The sequence below is a fragment of the Amphiura filiformis genome, unplaced genomic scaffold (assembly GCF_039555335.1).
Source record: "Amphiura filiformis unplaced genomic scaffold, Afil_fr2py scaffold_73, whole genome shotgun sequence".
Classification (NCBI taxonomy): Eukaryota; Metazoa; Echinodermata; class Ophiuroidea; order Amphilepidida; family Amphiuridae; genus Amphiura; species Amphiura filiformis.
In genome coordinates, this window is record NW_027305537.1 from 227,004 (window position 1) to 249,458 (window position 22,455).

Sequence of the window (22,455 nt, forward strand, 5' to 3'; positions counted from 1 at the left end):
TAGTTTGATTGGTTGCTCAGATGATTATATCATATGATTAACCAATCATTTGTATTCTAAGAAAGGTAATGTCCATGGGGAAAATCTGTTGAGCAACAGAAACAATAAATTCTATAAATATTTTAATTTTTTGTAAAATTTTGCAATGCAGTAGATCAGAAAACAAGTTTCTAAAATCATTTGCATTTCACTGCAAATTTCACAAGTGAAAGCAAACAAGATATAAATGGATGCATCATTTGTGGAAATTAGAAAGTGAAAATGTACAAATATTTATCTTTCACTTTCACTAGTAGTAGTATAAATATTTTAAAAATATCATGATTATAGTAGTGGTTGCTATAATTTAAGTTTAAAAAAATTGTTAATGTTAAAGTAATGTTGTAACATCTGTTGACGCCTTCCAATGTTTTTTTCAAACTACTGGTTTGTACACAATTGTATAATGAACTAAAATATCCTGCAAAAATCAAGGCTATATGCTGTATTTGTGATAAAATATGATATTTTTAAGAAAACAAAAGAATGTGTTATTTCATTCATACAATCAAAATATTAGTCAAATTTGCATTCACAATGTCCACAACATTGGTATGTATGGGAGCAACCAAGCGTATCAAAATTTAATATGATCAACAACTCATTTGATCAATTACAACACATTTCGCTGGGCTAGGGGATCATCACCTTAACATTTACTATGCATCTTAATGCTGGTTTCATAAATTTGCTGCTGCTTACCTGTCTGACAACGATTTTGCTTCACTGTGCAGTCGCACCAGAAACACTAGCAGTAATTGTGGCAAGCTGATATATTGATCATTCGCTTAGCTCAAAGTGGCAAATCGCTAGGAGTAGAATTCAAGTCAACTTGGGTGCAGTGCTTTTCTGACCTATGAGAACAGGATAAGATTTTTGGCGAGGGAGCGCATAGTGGCATCATTGGCTTTCAGAGTCATGCCATTGAGCAGCATGCTGCTTCATGACTGCTGCTTGCATAAAAATGTAAGAAAAAATGCAAGAAAAATTGCTGCAGTGGCATGCAGTATGAAACCAGTGTATAAGTCCTAAACCTATCGTAAATAGATGAGGTGAACGGTAATGTCACATGTTTATATTCAGAACGCCTTCTGTTGGTTCCCACAGGGCAAAATAATACCAAGTATCTGTTGACCCCAGAGGTACATTGTACACATGCTGTCCAGCTATGTTGTGGCTACTGTGTAGAGTACTAGTGCAGTACCAATCCAGTACCAGTGTACTGTGTGTACATGTGATTCCGATGTGTGTACCCCTGAGGGTAGTCTATAGCTGGGCAACAGCGTAACTCAGGGGTCGCAGCAAAAGGAATCTTGTAGTGTCCATAGCACCTTCACATACATTTATGTGTTTAACTTCCATTTGTTTTCCCATGCGTAGTTGGGAAAAATGGCAACAAACCACCATCAGTCAAAACTTCAGACGCACCAGGTGAATTACTCATTTAATAACAAAAATGGGACATTCCAGTTAAAATCCATACACCCTCTATGGAGTCATGACCTTAATCTCCCACACAGGGGGTGTAGATTTCAAATGGAGTCACCCATTTAGGTAACCCATTTGAAATTCACACTACAAGTGGGAATTTCAGGTCATGTCTTCCATAGGGAGTGTATGGATTTCAACTGGAATTGCCCATTGCAAGAAAGGGTAATAGCTATTCGCCCTTTGCACAGATCCGCCATCTTGTTACCAAAACGAGGTTGTTCCTGCAAATGCATTCACAAAATGCACACTTTTGTTTCTTAAGCGCTTTTGTAGCACTGCATTAGAAGGCTTTTGGAAAAAGCATGTGTTTGACAGGCATATGTACACACAGCACGCACTTTGCGGGTGGAACCTTGTTTTGAAATGACAATGACTGTGCGATCAGGAATATCATGCTACATGTAGCAATCACAGCTTGCGACGAAAAAACATTTTCAATGATCAAATGCCAGTAGCAAATTGTGAAAAGGCTACCAGTATATGTGGCTAGTGATAGTGCTATAAAGTTTCCTCAACTGATCGGGTAGGACATGCTAGTGACTGCTGAACAGTATATCGGCTGTCGCTTTTGTTATCAAGCGACGGAAATGCATCACTAAAAATGCCACAGTCGTTATGATTGATTAGTATGCTTTGTGTGATCATTCTTTGAAAACATTGCCTTCAAATCCCAAATCATACGAGACAGTTGAATGATATTACATCTTTCTTTCACTATTTCACAAGAACTTTCTGTACATACACCTTACAAGATTTGGTGGATATGAAGGGAAGAAAAAAATCTGAAACTACTTGTGACCCGTTACATCAAAGGTGCCACAACTGGGTGATATTAAGTGAGAAAAGTGTGCAAAACATAATGAAATTACACTTATTTTTCTTCAAAACTTTGCAATTGAAACCACTATGGAAACCAGGATGGTTTCATTTGAAAGCTTATTTCATCTGTCAAATTAACATAATAAATCTCCATTTCCAAAATATTCCCTTTAAGGTACCATTTGCTGTAACTGGTCATATTTGATGTGCAAGCTATATGTTAATCATTTGTTAAATTCCAGCAAATATGAGTGCTGTCGTACTTTGATCTACTTTTCACTAATAGAGCACATGGTTCACATCATTGAAAGCTACATCGTCTTTGTAAGATCAGAAACTCAAACAAAATAATGATTCTCGAAACCTCTATGATATGATCTTTAAACATAGGACGTAGCTAAAGTGGTGAACAAAATCACACAACCCTCCTTAATAACCCTAGCGCTACTAGACCACATTAAACAATAGTGCTAGAAGCGACTGCACTACTAAAGTTTGTTCGGCTTATAACAGATGAAAAAAATTAGATTCATAACACTGTGTATTAATATAGAATGGCGTGCACTAGCTGTGTAATGCGTGAATGACGCACGCTTATTTGAATTTATGCGAGCATGAGTTGGGATTTGCACGCAGTAACAAAAACCAAGTAATTTTTGCCTATTATAAGCCGAACAAACTTTACTCATAGTCTACGTTAATATTGTCTGACAGGCTATTTTTCCTTTCTAATATTTAGGTTCTTGCCGCTGGAGTAGAAAATTACATCACACTTGCATAATGCATTCACATGCTAAAACTAATCCTTTCAATTGTGTAATTATGCTAAGTCTGTCTTGTCTCAAGTTGAGAGTAGCGCTATATTGGATTTCACATCAATTGGCGGATTCGAATCATGCACGGTAGTCGCTAATCTAATCCCACCGGGCGTATACACACATGTAGAAGGGCAACGCAACTACGTAAATGCACCAATTGAAATCTGCCACTGCGAAATCTAACATGAGTAGTTACGACATTCAACTTGAGACAAAACAGACTATAGTAGTTACGACATTCAACTTCAGACAAAACAGACTATCGTAGTTGCGACATTGTATAGCCTTGACAACCCTATGTATTTAACACCACTCGTGTTGTTCTTTCAGTTATAGAAAAAGCCAAGGTGAACTTTGACTACGATGCACAGAATCCTGATGAATTATCACTTAAGGAAGGTGACGTCATAGTCATCACCAGTAAAGAAGCGGGCGATAGCGGGTGGTGGGAGGGAGAGGTACACGGCAGGAAAGGTGTTTTCCCAGATAACTTTGTTACTCTTTTACCACCTGAGGTAGGTAGCATGGAACGGACTATTCCATTTAAAATCCGTACTCCCCCTGTGGTACATTTTGGAAATATCTTCCACAGAGGGAGAATGAATTTCAAATGGAATGAACACATTGGGCAGCTCCATTTGAATTTCATATACTCTCTGTGAGGGTGAGTTGGCAAATTTGCTATTTTCATTTGAAATACATACTCCCCCTGTGGAAGATATTTCGAAAATATTCCATAGGGGTAGTGTGGATTTATTTGGAATAGCCTAATTCTGAGAGGGTTGGACATTATGGCACAGTGGTTAGGATACCAGCCAATTGTGTATGAGGTCTTGAGTTCAATCCCTGGCAGTGACAAGTTCGCTGGGGTATTGACTTGAGGTGGAAAGGTCTTTAATTTAATTGGTAACATCTGTAGATTAAATTCAAGACTTCTCATGAGTTGTCGAAATTGATGAACCATGAGCAATCTTCATCCTCTAACCCTAATGCCCCAAGGGCTTTTTGGTGACCGGAAGGAAACAAAGGAATGACTAAATAGAGAAAACAAAGAAAGAAATGGCTTGCTCTGTGTGGGATTCGAACCCGAGACCCCTCGCATGCCAAGCATTTGTTTCTTTGTTTGGCCATATCTTCCAACTTCTGACTGATTTTGCTTGATCACATCACATAGATGTACCAAATTTATTTGGCGCTTATTGTGAACACCACCTCCAAAAGCACCCCTGTTTGTTAAACATCGGAATCAGTTCACATGCTTAAGCCATGCTCTCTATAATTATCCAGAATTTAAAGTGTATTTATTTATTTATTTATTTATTTCTTATTTAACCTGGGGTGACCAATCAATGCACTGGCACTGTTCTCCCTTGGTTCCCAGGTATTCACACATATTGTTGTATTATTATTTTTTGCAGAGAATAAAAAGAAAACCAGCTGCTGTTCCAACAAGACCTAATGCAGGTATGTTTCTTGTGTTATTTACTTTTAAGGAAGGGACCAATGTTTAGCATCAGAAAAATGAAGTATATTGAGATTTTACAGGATTTGAAATCTACAATGTTTTAGCTTTAAATTCCCTTTTTTTTTTGGTTACAATCAGATAATCATATCTACAGTAAGCCAAAAAATTAAGGTACCAGTTATGTTCACCCCTGTATATCTTAAACAAAGACAGATATGTCATAATTGGAACCAGCAGCCAATAGCTGCATCTTTTAGCTCGAATTTAAGACCTCATTTGTTGAAATTGTTCTGGAAATAAAACCACGACAATCCAAAAACCCAAGGAAGATTCCAATTTAAAAGTTGCAGTTTGCTCCATTGCAAGCCCTATTGATTTGTACGCAAAGCATTCGCGAACAAGAGAACTAACGCTGTGCTTCCATTGATTAGCACGTTAAAACTAGCGTCGTGATTTCATTGATTAGAACACCAAAGTGCAACTTTTGATTTTGTTTCTTCTTTAGGTTTGAGATCACCGTTTCTTTAATTCTCAACCAATTTCAACAAATAAGGTCTACAGGTATTGGCTGCTTGTTTTAATTTTAACATACTTGTCTTTATTTAGGATATACAGGGGTGAACACAACTGGCTTACTGTATATGTTAAATAAAGTATCTCGCAAAAAAGAAAATTACGGGAAAATACTAAAATAATAGGAGACCAGTAGAGTAAATGTGTTTAGCATTACACACTGTTTACATAGCCTACCTATGGCAGCACTGTATCAACTGCCAAATCTATGATGTCGGTGCTCGCTATATATTGCCTTCAACGGTTGCAAATTGGGCTGTCGAACTTATTCAAACCCTCTCACTCGGTTATTTTAAAAAGGTAACCACGCTTCTCTAGAATATGCAATAAATTAGCATTAAAATTTTTCTTATTCTAACAGCAAGCGTTTCTAAAATGCAGTATGGCGAAATGTGGTGTACCTATAGTGTGTATGCAATAAACCAACCGGAACGGTATAACAATTTAAATGACAGTCATGTTGGAATACAGTTCTACGATAGCTGAAGATGACAGAGGGACATGTCTCTAGATCAATTCAACAACCATTCATAGTATTACATGTTTTATTGTCCTATTATCATGCGAATCGCCCTGTGGTAGGACAAAACTTTATTTAAATGAGAAAAATATTGGTAACCTGATCTAGTTTCTTGTGTTATTCAGATTTAAATAAAGAAAGAAAGAAATAAAGAGATTTCTTTTATTATTTGTTCTGCTAGCGGCTAGCTGCACTAATTAGTAGGCCCTTAATATAATTGATAATATCCCTGAGAATCAAACATCTTGCTTTGATAAAAAAATAATATCACAATAGCACTGAAAGATTAAAATTGTGTTATCCTTGGTTAATGACAATAAAATTGTTGTTTAATAAAATGTTGAAAAAATCAGTTGGACATCAGATTTCGATCTCGGATCCGCGTATCCGGAGTCGAACGCCGTAACCATTGAGCCACGGGACTCTGATGTAAATTGCTGTGTCAAAGTACAGCATTTATTATATGAATGGATGCATCGTCCGGAAAGAACAAAAGAATTGTGAAAAACATGATTTTTTGGCGCATGGGGTTCAGAATTTGTATGTAGGGTATCTCAGAAAATGCTAGGGTATAATTGGAAGTAAATCTGAAAAAGTAGTGTGTAGGTGATTGCCCGCTAGTGCTGTAGCCTTGTCCAAAAATTCTGGGTCAGCATTATTTTCCACTAATTTTCGCTATGAAATACTGCGTGAAATGAAGCAAAAATATTTGTTTATTATCAAACAATGATTGACTGTAGGATTGGTGTCCCTTTTTGAATTAATGAGTTGTCAAGATATTACATTTGGGACTCTAAATAACATTAAACATGGTTTTAGATACAATTTGTACCCAGCGAAAAATATCATAGAACAATAGAAGTCAAGTGTTTTAATGTTACGTGTAAATATAGTCTCAAGGAGCATCTGTTTATTAGTCTTCTTTATCAGTCTTTTTTTTTAAAAACTTGCTGGTCACGGCTACCGCGTGACTCTAATGAGAGCTATAAAATACAATCAATTAGGCCAGGCAAATATGTTGGGGAAATTGTAATATATAATACACCTACCCATCATGCAGTGGGAGTTTTAATGATATTTTGCCAAATGTAATCACACCTACACTCAGAAGGTCACTTTAATCAATTTGCATTGTGGGATATGATGCCATCAATCCCATGTCTAGCCACTAATCTACACTCATAAAACTGATATCATTAGATTAAATGGCCATTAAAATTGATAAAAATCTAGATATTTGGGTTGCCTTCAATTCGAAATTGTCACAGTTGATGAACATAGAACGTTATACATGCAATGTCAAATTGGGGGGGGCAAGGGGTATCATTTTTCAATCAATTTAGTATCCTTTGTGTCGTTATCATTATACAATAAAAATTCCTTTAAAAAGGAATGGGGCTCCCAATGGGAGCTTTGATGTGAGATGCTGAAATCCGAGGGGGGGAGGGTACTCCCACTGTGAGGGTGACGCGTATGTGTAGGGCTGTTAAGACCCCCTTTTTCACCATCACTGTCACCAAAAGACCCCATTACCAGTACATGCTGTGTAAACCAAAGACCCCATATTTTTCCTTTAGATCTATCACCCAAAGACTTTGAAATGACAAAGCCATTTGAAGTCATTTAGAACTAGAAATTCAATTTTCGAGGCTTCTTTAGGCTCTCATACAAAGACCCCATTAAAAAGTCATTCTCATCCAATGCCCCCCCCCCTATAATTTAGATCCAAACGGATCTACTCTCTCAACCAATGACCCCATATTCTGTACATTTTGGTCTCCCTGAATGCCAAAAACCATGCTCTCACACAACGTTATAGGCCATACATGCAATGTTAAATTGGGGGGGGCAAGGGGTATCATTTTTTTCAATCAATTTAGTATCCTTTATATTATGGCATTGTGTCGTTATCATTATAGAATAAAAATTCCTTTAAAAAAACAACAAAAAACAGTAACAATCCTGTTGACCCTGGCTGGAGAAAATTATAAACGACTGCAAATTAGTCTATGAGTAAATTGTAGGTCAATGAATTATGCAAACCACACAAAATAACGTTGCACAAGCCAGTGATCTCCTTGCAATACAAACCGCACAAAAATAGCGTACGATACGTTAGGCGGTCTACTTGTTAAGTGTGTGAATAACATTGCTCCTCCATATCTGGCTTCCAACTTACTTAATTACACACCTTCCCGCACTGGACTGCGCTCGCCTGCAGATACTACCCGGTTAGTCGAACGTACCATTCACTCCAGGAAACTTCAATCCGCTGTTGACAGATGCTTTTACTTCGCTGCTCCAAAGTTATGGAACCAACTCTCAGCAGCCCTTAGTTCTGCAACATCTCCTCATATATTTAAGAAGAATTTGAAAACATACCTGTTCCCATATTGACTTGTCTTTGTTCATTCCTTGCTCTGTAGTGTATTATTTTAATTATGTATCATCACACCCGCTGTGGTCTTCATGAAATGGAGCTACAAAAGCCTTGTGTATGTATGATTTGCGAAAAAAATCACAACATCCGGGATTGATATAGAATGCTGTGCATCCAGCTAGGAGCAACACCCACATAGTTTGTGTTTGCATAATGGGTGACTGTGGCGAGCATAAGTTGGAACTTTATTTATGCACGTAGTAACAAAAAACAAATAATTTCGCCAATTATAAGCTTGAGCTACTGCACCATTGGTGCTCTTGATATGATCACTTATCACTGATATAATCAAAGACAGAATTAAAAAGACTGGTTTGCATCTGCCGTTATATGTCAATCAAACTTGGTTTGATTGAGTTTCTGAATGTGGCAATAAAACAGTGTGCCTTATTGTTGATTTTGCACCATCAAATATACAAACTGAATCAAAAGTGAGGTCTATAGTAATAGGAAACTTACTGTCCTGAAGGCACCATGTCAATAATGCAAAGAAAAGTTGCTTTTTGCCTTGTAAAAGTACAAGGCCATTTTCTGCGATTCCTCTTCTCCGGAAGGCACCAAATGAATCAACTTTCTTTTTACGCGCTACTTACCAACGACAATCATGGGTTGTGGGGAGTTTGATTGACAATGACATCGATGCAAACTAGTCTTTATAACTCTTTCTCAGATAATAGTGATCAGAATTGTAAACAGAGGTGTAAGACTTCCGGAAATTCCTGGAATTCGGAAATGTAATACAAAAAAATTCGAAATGTAAAAAAAAAAAAAAAAAAAAAAATTTTAAATTTTCTTTTACATTTTCGAAATTGGATGATGATAATTTGTCATAAAAAGAGCAAAAAAAACCTTTTTTTGGAGGGGGTGATGCTCTGCAGCCTATTCCCTGGACAATCCCCCGTGCAACCCCGGAATTCTGGAAATTTGGCGAGGTGAGTGGGTCGTTTTTCAGGGAGTGGATCGTTACCTCACTTACACCTCTGTGTAAATATTTTCCAAATTTACAGCAGCTCCAAAAGCCAATGATGAAATTAAACCTATTACAGCTCACAAACCAAGAAAAGGACCGCCGCCTAAGCCAACAGCTACAGAGACTGAAGCACCTAAGGAACAACCAAGCAAAGAAGAAGCACCCAAACCACATATACCTGTAGGAGGCAAACAGGTAATCAATTGATCAATCAATCAATCAATCAAAGTTAATCACTCAATTGAATTTGATTTATCAATCAACTTATCAATCAAAGTTGATCCCTTAAGGGCTGGGGTATGAGCGTTTGGACAGTATTTATTTTGGGACATTAGAGCACATCAGACATATCGAATTGCATTCTGAATACGAAGAATGTCATTCTGATATCAAATAATTTTGATTTTTTGAAATTAGCAATTTAATACACATTTTATGGCAAATCATTAAAATTGATATTTTGATATTTAACAGTACTTGAAGTAAACTTTATAAATCTGATGATTTATACTTAAAGTGTATGTAGGTGGGATGAAAAGCCGACGATCAATTGAAAATTTTGACCTTTTCGTATTGAAGATATGGATTTTTTTCCCCAAAACACCAAAAAAATTAGGTCTTTTTGGGAAAAAATTCATATCTTCAATATGAAAGGTCAAAATTTTCAATTGACCGTCGGCTTTTCCTCCTGCTACATACACTTTAAGAATATATCATTAGATTTATATAATTTACTTCGAGGACTGTTATATATCAAAATTTGAAAAATATCAAATTTTTATAATTTGTCATAAAATTTGTATTATATTGTGATTTTTAAAAATGAAAATTATTTGATATCAGAAAGACATGCTTCAGATTCAGAATGCAATTCGATAGGTCTGAGGTGCTCTCATGTCCCACAAAAATACTGTCGAAACGCATAATACGCTCATTTTGGATCCCTTAATCATATTATTAGATCGATCAAGTAAGATTGATCGATCAATCAAATTTGGTCAACGAATCAATGTTGATCAATGATTCAAAGTTGATCAAACAATCAATGAATCAAAGTTGATCAATCTATCAAAGTTGATCAATGAAATCAATTAATCGATCAGTCAAGTATCAATCTTCATAGAGCAAATCCTTACATTCTCAATACAGCTCATTTTACATCACCTGTCACTAGAATAGAAACCCACTAAGGCAAAAAAAGTACCCACTTTGGGGGAGAAATGGTGAGGCTAGGCGAGGAAAGATGAGGTAGCCTAGTAAAACAGGCGAGATTGAAATGAATAAACTTAAGTCTTGCTCAGATCCTGGGCAAATTTGGCGAGGAATTTTAGCCCAGATTTTCGCAGCACTGCTGATGTGCAAAAAGAGAAGGCAAGGCAACAACAAAAATACGAACATAGCAAAAACCTAATGAACATAGGTATACATTGTTATAATGCTCCAACTGAATCTACATAATGAATTTAGTGTAATTTGCAACCCTTCTCATCATGTATTTCATTCCACAGATATTTCCCTTGGTTCCACCAAAGAAACCCAACTTCAAGAAGCAACTACCACCCAAACCCCAAGAGAAGGACTTACCGAAGAGACCGCCCTCATTTGTAGATAATAAAGATAAACCTCCGGAGAGGAAGGAATCTCCTGTAGAAACTAAACCAGATAAAGCAGGTCCAGGTAGGTGAACAAGATGGTTGTGTCATTGCATATGCTGTAAGATTAAAGCACACTAAGTCCCACTCGACCCAAGTGTACAATGGGGAGCTGTTAAGAGGTATAGTCATCAGATGCCATTTTTTTGGCAGGCAGTTGGTATGATATATACTAATGGCAGCGGAATAAATATTAAATGTTATGATTACTATTGTAAAATGTACTAAGGCAACAGAAAAAAACTTGTGTTTTACAGGCAGATGGACCTTTCAAGTAAGGTCGGTCTGTCAGTTATTTTCCTTGAAATATCTGGCAAAAATTTGATTTTTTTACTTTCCAGTCAAAATCATTCAATTTTGGCTTAAGATAATCACAGGAAAATCAATTCAGCATTGACTCGCATTGGTTGTGAAATGTTGTTCTACCATTGAAAATCAAAGGTGTCAAACCCTGAATTTTGATGATTTTTACAATCCTCCTGATGAGCAAATTACTAAATGATGAGCACCCCAGTGAAATGACTGACTTCAGCACCAGGAGTGATAAATTAGTTTGTTGTAATTAATAATATTTAGTTCATTAATCTAAATTATCACCATTTCATTTTGCAGACGCAACATTTGATGATATTAAGCCCAATTCAGAAAAACTCAAACATGTCAACCTAAGCCGTCCACGCAATGCCAAAACAAGACCGCCCTCTGTCTTTGTTGCAATGCCAGGCACCACAGCAAATGATGGGGTGAGTATTGCATCAATCAATCAAACAAGCTGTGTTTGCATGTGCATTATACTGCAAAGATGCCAAATGAAAGTTTTGTTTGCAATTGAAAGCAATGTGGGCACTAACTGAATAAATTGGGCTATTTCAGAAATTATTTACACTTAGAAGAAGACTAAAGAAGACATGAGATTCCTAAATTTTTGATCCATTTTACAGCAGGAATTATCAAAATAAATTTCGCTTTCTCAGTGGGAATTCCAATTTTTTTTTCTATCTTTTGAGACAAAAATGTAAAGAAAATATGGAAATATTTCCCAAATATTTAGAACTCTTTGTGCATATTTGTATGGGAATTCCTAAAATGTTTGCTGACTTAACAATCGCTAGGACCGTAGAGTTTTTCTAAGACGTCGCTTCTGTCACTGGTCGGCAGAACATCTACCGATTTCACAAGCCAGTTGACTTCAAGGCAAGTTTGATACTCCGATGCTTGCAGCGATTGCATACTGCTGGCAATTATAAAAATGCTATATCACTAGCGATTTTTGAATCGTGTACTGCGACTGCTATACTATGATATGCCCTGTAAAGTGTAATTTGGGAATTCCCAATTTGTTTGTTACATGTCACCACATGGGAATACCAAAATTTTGTTGTTAAAATTTTATTGTCTTCTTTGGTGTAAAGATGTAAATAATTTATGGAATAGCCCATTTGCATTAAGCAAATGTGATTAGAAAAGCATTTTGCAATAACAAAAAAAAAGTAAAAAGCTGCAGAAAAAGGTTTGCAAAAAAGTATTGTTTGCCTTCTCTGTTTTCTTGCTGCAATGATCTATTCTAGTTGAAATCCATACACCCCCTATGCAAGACATAATCTAATCTGCCACACAGGGGGTGTAGATTTCAAATAGAGTTGCCCATTCAGGTAACCCTATTTCAAATTCACACTCCCTGTGTGGAAGATTAAGGTCATGTCTTTCATAGGGGGTGTAATGATTTCAACTGGAATAGCCCGATGCTACTGCAACTGCAATCACCTGAAAGAGCAAAAAGCTTAGAATTTTCATCCATTTTATAAATTTCAAAATGTAGGAAAATATAGATCTTTATATTTATTGCACAGTAGATATACCCAAATTACCCAAGTTAGTTGATAAAATATGTACTTTAGAACAATGAAAACAGTTATTTCACTTTCATTACAATATACTTAGAATTTGTTTCTAAAAGCCAAATTGGTTTTACTTTCATTCATTATTGACTTTCTTTGTCAATAAACAAATTGTTCATAGCAATTTGTCAGTTATGATACAAAGAAAATCCAATTAGTTCAGTGACAATTATTGCCATTGTAAATTGATATAACTTTATTTACAATGTTTTAGGATGGTGCATTCAAGGTGGTTCTTTTCTGAACAATTTTCCGGCCCATCTTGTCTGACTTTGTCATATCAGTTCGGGGGCACTGGTAATTCACGGACATCTCTGATATCAAATACTCTTGAAGTGTGGAGTCACATGACAGTGTCATAGTTCAGGGACTTCTCATAGATCACAAACTCTCTAGTCTAAAAATCCAGTCGCAAACGATATTAGTACTCCTGGTATAATGTTGGTAAACGTGAACCGGCGCAGCAGGAATAATTTTGCAAGTAGACCAAACCGGTTGTAGGTAGACCAAAGTTGATTACTTACTAAATTTACTATCCAATTCATGAATTAGAGTGTAGACTCAGGATTTTTTACTTCAAAATGTTGGATTTTGGGCCATAAATTGCTCAATTTTGCAATCTAGTATTTTCTTGGACCATTTGTCGGAATTTGCACAGATAGATAAAGTTTTTTGCACCAGTAAATATTTGCTAAACATAGGAAAGCTTATTCTAATACACCCACCTTCGTTCCGAATTGCTGCAGCTGTCAGCAAAGTTTGTCATATGTGATATCATAATACTCCCTGTATGTGAAACCACCGACCCGTATTTGATAGCAGAGACGTCCGTGAATTATGGGTGCCTCCAAAATGATATTGAGGACATTTAAAATATTATGAAACGGGGAGTGTGAAAATCAATAAAATATTATCTAAGACCCAGTCCACACAAGTATGGTTTTTTTTGTCGATTGCGATTATGTCATAATCCTATTATGAAATTAGTATCATGTGTTCGCTCAATGTCGTCGTCATACTGCAATCGTGTCATCAGTCATGACTGATGACAATTTCCATCATTGTGCCGGTTCGTAGCATGAGCGCGTCTTAATTTGGTGATGAAAATAAAATGTGCTTACACATTTTGAAGGGTTGTTTGTTGTTGTATCACATTTACTCAATGGACTTTGTAAATGCCTCGGCATCTTTATAACCAGCAGTGACTACAACACGATGACGAGGTACTGAATGCTCTCATCATTCATTTATTATAATCGTGTCATATGAAGAAAAAATACTAGGTGTGGACTGGGTCTAAATTTGCTTTAAAGAGAGAGCTTTTGAGCAGTACAGAGCTGTTTGTTTTACTTTGAATGCACCTTATGACATAAAAGTTGACTTCATAATTAAGGCCTTGGATAGCGACGTTTTCACATATTTTTTGAGGACCTGAGAGCACATCAGACATCGAATTGCATTTTAAATACAAGGAATGCCCTTCTGATATCAATTAATTTTGATATTTTGAAACTTGCGATATATATAATAGTTAATACACATTTTATGGCAAATGATTAAAAATTGATATTTTTGAAATTTAAAAGTCCTCAAAGTAAATTATAAAATTAAATTATAAATCTAACGATACATATGTACTTTAAGTGTATGTAGCTGGGATGAAAAGCCATATGAAAATTTTGACCTATCGTATTGAAGATATAGATTTTTTTCTCTAAAACACCAAAAAAATGTAGGTCTTTTTGGGAAAAAAATGTATATCTTCATCTTCATCCCAGAAAAATACACATAAGTACATATCATTAGATTTATAAGGTTTTAATTTTTTTATCAAATTTTAATCATTTGCCATAAAATTTGTATTACATGTATATCGACAATTTCAAAAAATTTATTTGAGATCAGAAGGACATTCCTCGTATTCAGAATGCAATTCGATATATGTGATGTGCTCTCAGGTCCCACAAAAATACTGTGCAAACGTTGCTATCTGAACCCTTAAGTGCATGTTTTGCATGAAATAAATGATATAATCTCACTGTGTGCAGGGTAATATTGACAATTTGATTAGTCATGCAGAACGGGTGATTGTGTGATAATCCCTATTGTCTACCAGGATCTTAGCTAAGATTTGACAAGTGCCCATCATTTTCACCAAAACCACTTATCCAAAAAATTTGACCCTGAAAACATAAGCCAGACCATTGTACCTGCTAGAGTTCCATCAGTTAAAATAGCTATAATTGCTATATCCTTAATTTAATAATCTGGACTTATTTTGAGTTCACAGAATTTATTTAAGCATTTTTTATTAGAATTTAGCATATCCAAAATGACAGGTGGACAGGTGGCTACCTAATACCCTGATGACTAACATTTTTTAACAATATCACTTAATTAACAATATTACTTAATAACTGTTTAATTATCTGAGGTTTTAACCTGAAGATTTAACACTCCAGGTTCACTGATGCTATTAGCAGTATTCTCTTAAGTATCCCTCCCCTTCATCAACACTAAAACCAATGACTGTACGTGCGTAGATGATAAACGACTGGTTGGGTTAAAAGTTGTAAATATCTGCCACAATTTTGGAAATTCCTTTGCGGGAGATTTCCCTTCCAGATAAAACAAATATGAGTATTTAGTACTTTGATCAGTGACCTTTTTTACATTGTGACCTCGGTATACTGTGAAAAGCATCGGAATAAAGAACCAACCAAGAGATGCAAATATGTTTAAAGCTGGATCAATGGGCTATTTCACTTGAAATCCATACACCCCCTATGGGAGACATGACCTTGATCTTCTACCCAGGGATTGTGAATTTCAAATGGGGTTGCCTTAATGAACAACTCCATTTGAAATCTACACCCCCCTGTGAGGGAGACTTAAGGTCATGTCTTTCACAGGGGGTGTAAGGATTTCAACTGGAATAGCCCATTAATTTGTATACTACCAAGGGTCATGAAGGCAATCTTATTAGTCACTTGCACACATTGAGTTTATATGTATATGTATGTAAGTAGTTACTAGTTGGGCAAATTCTAAAAATATCCCTCTCCTCTCCTCCCCCAAACCTTTCATCCCATTTGCACCTTGTGCTAACTTTACTTAATACAGGCTAGCAAGCATGTGCCAACATCACCGCCATCATCTACTGACCAGCAACAACCCCCTACTAGGAATTCTTTACACAAATTTACCCCAACACCTAGTAATAGCAGTACTAATGATAACCCACCACCTGCCCAACCACCTTGGGCTAAAGATCTGAAGAAAACATCTAACAGAAGACCCGCGCCGATAGCTTCAGAACAGGTGATTTGTGTGTTTTGTGATGTCGGCTGCAAAAATTTGAGCTATTCCAGAATCTGTTAATACTCCCTCTAATATTTGTACCTTGCAATTAAAGGTGACCATATCGCCTGCTCAGTTCCAGAAGTGAGTAAGTGCAATAGCTGCACACAGCTTCACAGGGCAGCTATTGCATTTACCCACTTCTGGCACTGAGCAGTCGATATTGCGGTCCAATTGTAATATATTGTGTTTTCTATCTCATATTGAGGCCCATCGTCCAAACATTCTTAAATATTAAAATTTTCCCACAAAAAAACTGTGCAAACATATTGTTATGAGAGCCCTTAACTTGGAGTAAGAATGTTTGGGTGATAGGCCTCAATGTGAGGTAGGAAACATCAGAGTTATAATCAGACCACCCACCTTTAAAATGCATATAATGTTGAATAGTCTACTCCTTAGACACTTTTCATTTGTCCCTTACAGAGACCCATTTAACGTTTGTTTGCTATATTGCATGTGTCCAATGTTGGTGGCTCACTTCCATGTGACTGTTGGTTGGGTGAATATCCCAGAACCGTGAACTGTGATGCCTTGAGTTTGCAGTTTGTTGGGATGGCAACAATCAAATAAAGTGAGACACTCACACCAATGTCAAATATTAGAAGCAGTGTGCCAGTTTGGCCAGAGAGGGGGCATGCCGGCAAGAGGGATGACAAATAAGGAAGGTCTTGTGGAGTAGACTAAAATTGTTAGACAACATACAAGTTCTTTCACTTTTGGAGAAAAAAAAATGAAAATTATTTATGGAGAAAAGGCTTCAGGAATAACACAAAATGCTTTATTTGTTTCAAATATTCTGTGTGCTTTCATGTGTCCAGTGGGGCTATTCCAGTTGAAATCCTTACACCCCCTATGGACAACATGACCTTAATTCACAGGGAGTGTGAATTTCAGATGGGGTTACCTGAATGGGCAACTCCAATTGAAATCTACACTCCCCGTGTGGGAGATTAAAGTCATGTCTTCTGTAGGGGGTACACACATTTCAACTGGAATAACCAATCTTATGGTTTGCTGCTTATCTGTTGAACTGTGTGATTGAGTTGAAACCACAACCGGAATACAAAGAAATGAAAAAACAAGTTTTGTTAATCAGATGTAAAATTAGTTATCCGTAACAATATTGGTGGAATGCAAGGTTGAAAAAAAGGCACTGACTTTTTAGTTCTGCATTATTAAACACTTATTTGCATTGCATGAAGGTTTTGGTTTATACTTCATATTAACAAGTATGTCTTGTGTGCTTTGGTTGTTTAGTTTTATGCAAATATAGCTGCATTAACGAGGGTTTATTAATTAGTAGTGAACCCTCGCTTGAACATTTGAGGTGTATGTTAGCTTTGCCATACAGTTTTCATACATGACTGTGCTGCCATAAGCTGTGCTGTGTGTACTTGTTTGTGTGTATTGAATGTTATTGAAAGTTGCTGCTTATCTTGCTGTTGTTTTTGAGTACTAAATGTTTCCACTTGCCACTTATTGTGCTGTTGTTTGTGAGTACTATTTATTCCACATCTTATCAGGGTTGCCAAACCCGCGATTTGGTAGCTCAATTGGGCGACTTTTGAAGATTTTCTCTGTGACTTTTGACAACTTCCTGTCCCATAGAAACCAATGGTTAAGAAAAGATTTGGGCGACTTTTCAACATTGGCTCCCGCGACTTCCGGTAGTTTCCTGCCCCATAGAAACCAATGCATGGTAAAGAGAAAAATTGGGTGACTTTTTGATTATTTGACCCGCGATTCGGGCTGAAATCTTTTGGCAACCCTGCATCTTATACTCCTTATCGAGTAGGCTATTCCAGTTGAAATCCATACACCCCCTATGGAAAACATGACCTTATTCTTCCACACAGGTAGTGAGTTTCAAATGGGTTACCTGTATGGGTGAATCCATTTGAAATCTGCACCCCCACCTGTGTGGGAGATTAAGGTCATGTCTTCCATAGGGTGTATGGATTTCAACTGTAATTACCCAATGTTTGTCTTATTTGTGAATGTATCGTTTTATTGTGACTAACTTTCAACAAATGGTGTGATTCCTTCATGCTCTCGTCTCTGACAAGGTGGAGGTCGTAGAAGAGGTCAAGACCGTGCCGCCACGACGCTCTCGTAGGACAAAACACACGCGACCTTCTAATATTATTACTGAACAGGTGACTACGTATTATAGCTGGAGTGCTTGCCTTGGATTTGTGTGTTTTCATCATCCCCTGCATGTGTATTATTTTTGTTTATTCCATGATTTAATTTTTGACTTGTGTGATTTACTTAAACCCAATTATTTAATATTATGACTTGTAATTAGTCGAATGAGTGACACACATGTAGTTTATTGCTATAGAGTATATTATCCGCCATCACATACTGATGGGGGGGGGCGGTAGTTAGAAATGACCTGCTTAGGACCTTACCATGTTTTTGTGGTCGGAGCTATGGTTGGGTTGAATGCTTGTAATTGAAAGATACTAGCACTTTATCACCCCTTGCACAATTTCACCAAAAAGTTTTAGGCCCATTTAGTGTAGCCATTAAACCATCAATGCTTGTTGAACTTAATGAAGGTCTTGTTCTAAATTGTCATGGTCATATGAAAATGATATTAGCATGGTGTTAAGTGTTTTTTATTACCATGTAGGCCTACATGTATTGAGCTAATTAACAATGTGTTAATTAAAGAATGGCCAGTATCAGTAAATGACGCACATTAGAAAAAAGTTCTATTCACACTCATCAACCAGATGTGCACCCTTCACTAAAATGCCCACAATATCCCAGTCTAACATCAAATTAATGATAACAAAACCTTGGTATCAAATTGATAATATCTTACAGTCATATCAAAAGGATGCACTTGTCAACTACTACACAGGTCACTTTTTACATTATTAATAGCTAGGAATAAATACCAGACTTACAATGTTCCTAAAGTGGATGTCAATTCAAATCATCCCCAAGTCACATATGGAGTACAGAGAACATTCCTAAATCATGTGACTTGTGGATGATTTGAATTGACCTCCACTTGAGATGAGTCTGGTATTCATTCCTACATAAACCGTATTTCCTTGAATATTCGCCCGCGGGGTGTTGCATTTTCCAATCAAAGGGCGTTTATTAGAGGTCATTTTTAGAACAATAATTCCCGTTAAAATCATTAGGTAACCTTAAAACTCACGCTGAAATGACGAACTATGAACTTAGGAACACTGGTTCACTTCTGGGTTTCCGACCAGATGTTCGCCAATTATTGACGCTATTATCGATCATGTGTGCAACTAGGTAAGCTCACTACACAAGATAGCATGGAAATATCAGCATTTTTGAAACATCTTGGTTGAAAAAAAGTTGTGGGGGGCATTTATTTGAATGGGCCGACTATTTAAGGATATACAGTAGCTGTTATGTAAAAACAGACACATGTAGCTGCCGACAAGTGTGTCCTTTTTATATGAATGTACACATCTTGGCTAATAATGTAACTCAACATATTAATTAATGTGGAAGGAACTGAAACTAATGTATTAAATTTTTTACTTACAAAGTTTTGACGGTCCATGTTTGATTCTGAATTTGTGTGTTGAAAACAGATCTTGGACATTGATTGTTTTTATTTCATATCTAACAGGAAAGTTCGTACGGTATAGGAATAAGGCGTAGGCCAGCGTGGAAGGTATTTTTTATAATTTTTATGGAAAATCAGGATGAACTAACACAGAATTTGGTAAAGTTATTCAAAGACATGTATTACAATATGGGTCACTCCATATGAAATCAAGGAGGCTCCCCACCTGACCCCCTCAGATTTGCTTTATATTTTAGTCATAGGTTGTACCTGTAAAAATATTAAAAACCTGCACATTTGAGGTCTGTAGCTCTTACGGATTTTCTGTGGCAGTCATTTAAAGTTGGAGTAGGTGGGTCTAAATTTGGACCCAAAAGTTGCCCTTTAAATAAATTTCATCTTTGGGAGTCTGTGCCTTCTTTATAAAAAGAGAGAGAGGTCTGAAACCTTGTATACACACTAATTGCATGCCCAATTTGTCAAAAAGTAAAAAAATAAAAATTTCTGTAATTGCGCGTTGTGTCACGGGGTCATTAAATATGCAAGAAAAAATGTAATGTTTTGTAAACTGGCAAGTTTAGCCCCCCTAAACTCACATTTTTGTCAGATTAATTATTTTTTGTTGTCACTGATGCTATAAATAGGTTAAATACAATGCATATCCAAAAATTGACTTCACATTTCATTTACATTTCGAACAGCGCCCTCACGAAGATGAAATTTATTGCAAATTCAACATTTTCAGGGGCCCAAGTCGATGTGGTCCACCTTCAAAATTTATAAAACATCACTTTTATATGACTACTAGTCTTAAATTACAACTTTGTTAAGTCCCAGTAATTGTCTAGGTTGACTTCATATAAAACGACAAGCCCAAGGTTGACCATCGTCTTATGATTGCATGTACTGCAAATGTGCCGAATTCGGAAGGCTTAAAAGTCAAATTGGCCCCAATATTGAAAATAAAATGGAAATATAAGTAAAATAGGGCCAATAACTACGCATCTAGTCATTTATTTTCAATATTGTGGCCATTTTGACTTCTAAGCCTTCCGAATTCGGCACATTTGACCTCTCTCTCTTTTTATTAGGAAGGTACAGGCTCCCAAAGATGAAATTTATTCAAAGGGTAACTTTTGGGTCCAAATTTAGATCCCCCTACTCCAACTTTAAATGGCTGCCATAGAAAATCTGTATATTGAAAATAAAATGGAAATAAAAGTAAATAGGGCAAATAACTACTCATCTAATCATTTATTTTCAATATTGTGGCCAATTTGACTTTTAAGCCTTCCAAATTCGCACATTTGCAGTACATGCAATCATAAGAAAATGGTCAACTTTGGGCTTGTCGTTTTATATGAAGTCAACCTAGACAATTACTGGGACTTAGCAAAGTTGTAATTTAAGACTAGTAGTCATATAAAAGTGATGTTTTATAAATTTTGAAGGTGGACCACATCGACTTTGGGCCCCCCGAAAATGTTGAATTTCCAATAAATTTCATCTTCGTGAGGGCGCTGTTCGAAATGTAAATGAGTTGTGACCTCAATTTTTTGGATATATGCATTGTAGTTATCCTATATATAGCATCAGTGACAACAAAAAATAATTAATCTGACATAAAATGTCAATTTAGGGGGTCTAAACTTGACAGTTTACAAAACATTACATTTTTTCTTGCATATTTAATGACCCCGTGACACAACGCAAGCAATTACAGAAATTTTATTTTTTTTACTTTTTGACAAATTGGGCATGCAATTAGTGTGTATACAAGGTTTCAGACCTCTCTCTCTTTTTTTTATAAAGAAGGCACAGACTCTCAAAGATGAAATTTATTTAAAGGGCAACTTTTGTCCAAATTTAGACCTCCCTACTCCAACTTTAAATGGCTGCCACAGAAATTCCGTAAGAGCTACAGACCTCAAATTTGCAGGTTTTTAATTTTTTTACAGGTACAACATATGACTAAAATATAAAGCACATCTGAGGGGGTCAGGTGGGGAGCCTCCTTGATTTCATATGGAGTGACCCATATTGGAAACATTTAATGCTCTGTGCTGGCCATAGGATTCAACATAAAAAGAGCAAGTTTTGAGATATTTTCTCAAAATGTCAAGAGCTATATCAAGAACCACTGAACTAATACTAAGCTTGTTTGACTCATTTTAAAGCATTTTTCATGCTGATTCCAAATTTGGTCATGAACATTTACAATTCTGCCATTTTTTAATTTAAAAAAAGACATTGAAACTTATTGTCTGTAGTCGACACCCGCATAGAGAGAGAGTTAAACTTAGAAGAGCATCATATTTTCAATGAGGCCTAAAAAAATTGTTTGATAAAAATAAAATTAGGATAGGTTGGTAGTCATTTTTTTACACACGCTTTTTAAGCTGTAAATTGCGTATGATAATGGCCTTGGAACTTTTATTTATTAAAGTCCAGGGTCTGGCCTAATTTTAGGGTCGGTCGGGTTACGTCAAAGTTGAAAAGAGAAATGGAATAAATAAGAATGACAAATGACTAAGACTAACTAAACAAACAGAAAGTATACAGAGAAGTTGTAGTGCATACCTGTTTTTCCTAGTGCATGGGCAGTGGAAAATCATGACATTTTCACATTATTGCAAAGGTTTATTTTTGCCTTATTTCTTTATCATTTAATTAACAACCAAACCTAGCTTTTTCCATCAACTGCTCTTAGCCTTGTTAGCATATCACCATACAGCAATTACAAGCTGAGATTGAAATGTAATCTTAACTGTAAGTTTCCTTAAAGGCCTATTCAACAATTTATTCATTAGGAAAAACTGCAAAATCAGCAAAATTAAGTTTT

The 22,455-nt window shown here is 36.2% G+C and overlaps 1 protein-coding gene across 1 annotated transcript in view; it reads left to right on the forward strand.

The window, feature by feature from the left end:
• The window catches only part of LOC140144692 (SH3 domain-containing kinase-binding protein 1-like), a 106,944-nt gene that overhangs the window by 82,407 nt on the left and 2,082 nt on the right, over positions 1–22,455 (forward strand). Inside the window, exons 9-16 of the mRNA XM_072166501.1 lie at positions 1,420–1,470; positions 3,498–3,682; positions 4,586–4,631; positions 9,173–9,330; positions 10,644–10,812; positions 11,400–11,530; positions 15,809–16,006; positions 18,115–18,204. Coding sequence (XP_072022602.1) covers positions 1,420–1,470; positions 3,498–3,682; positions 4,586–4,631; positions 9,173–9,330; positions 10,644–10,812; positions 11,400–11,530; positions 15,809–16,006; positions 18,115–18,204 — 1,028 coding nt within the window. The remainder of the gene's footprint in view (positions 1–1,419; positions 1,471–3,497; positions 3,683–4,585; positions 4,632–9,172; positions 9,331–10,643; positions 10,813–11,399; positions 11,531–15,808; positions 16,007–18,114; positions 18,205–22,455) is intronic.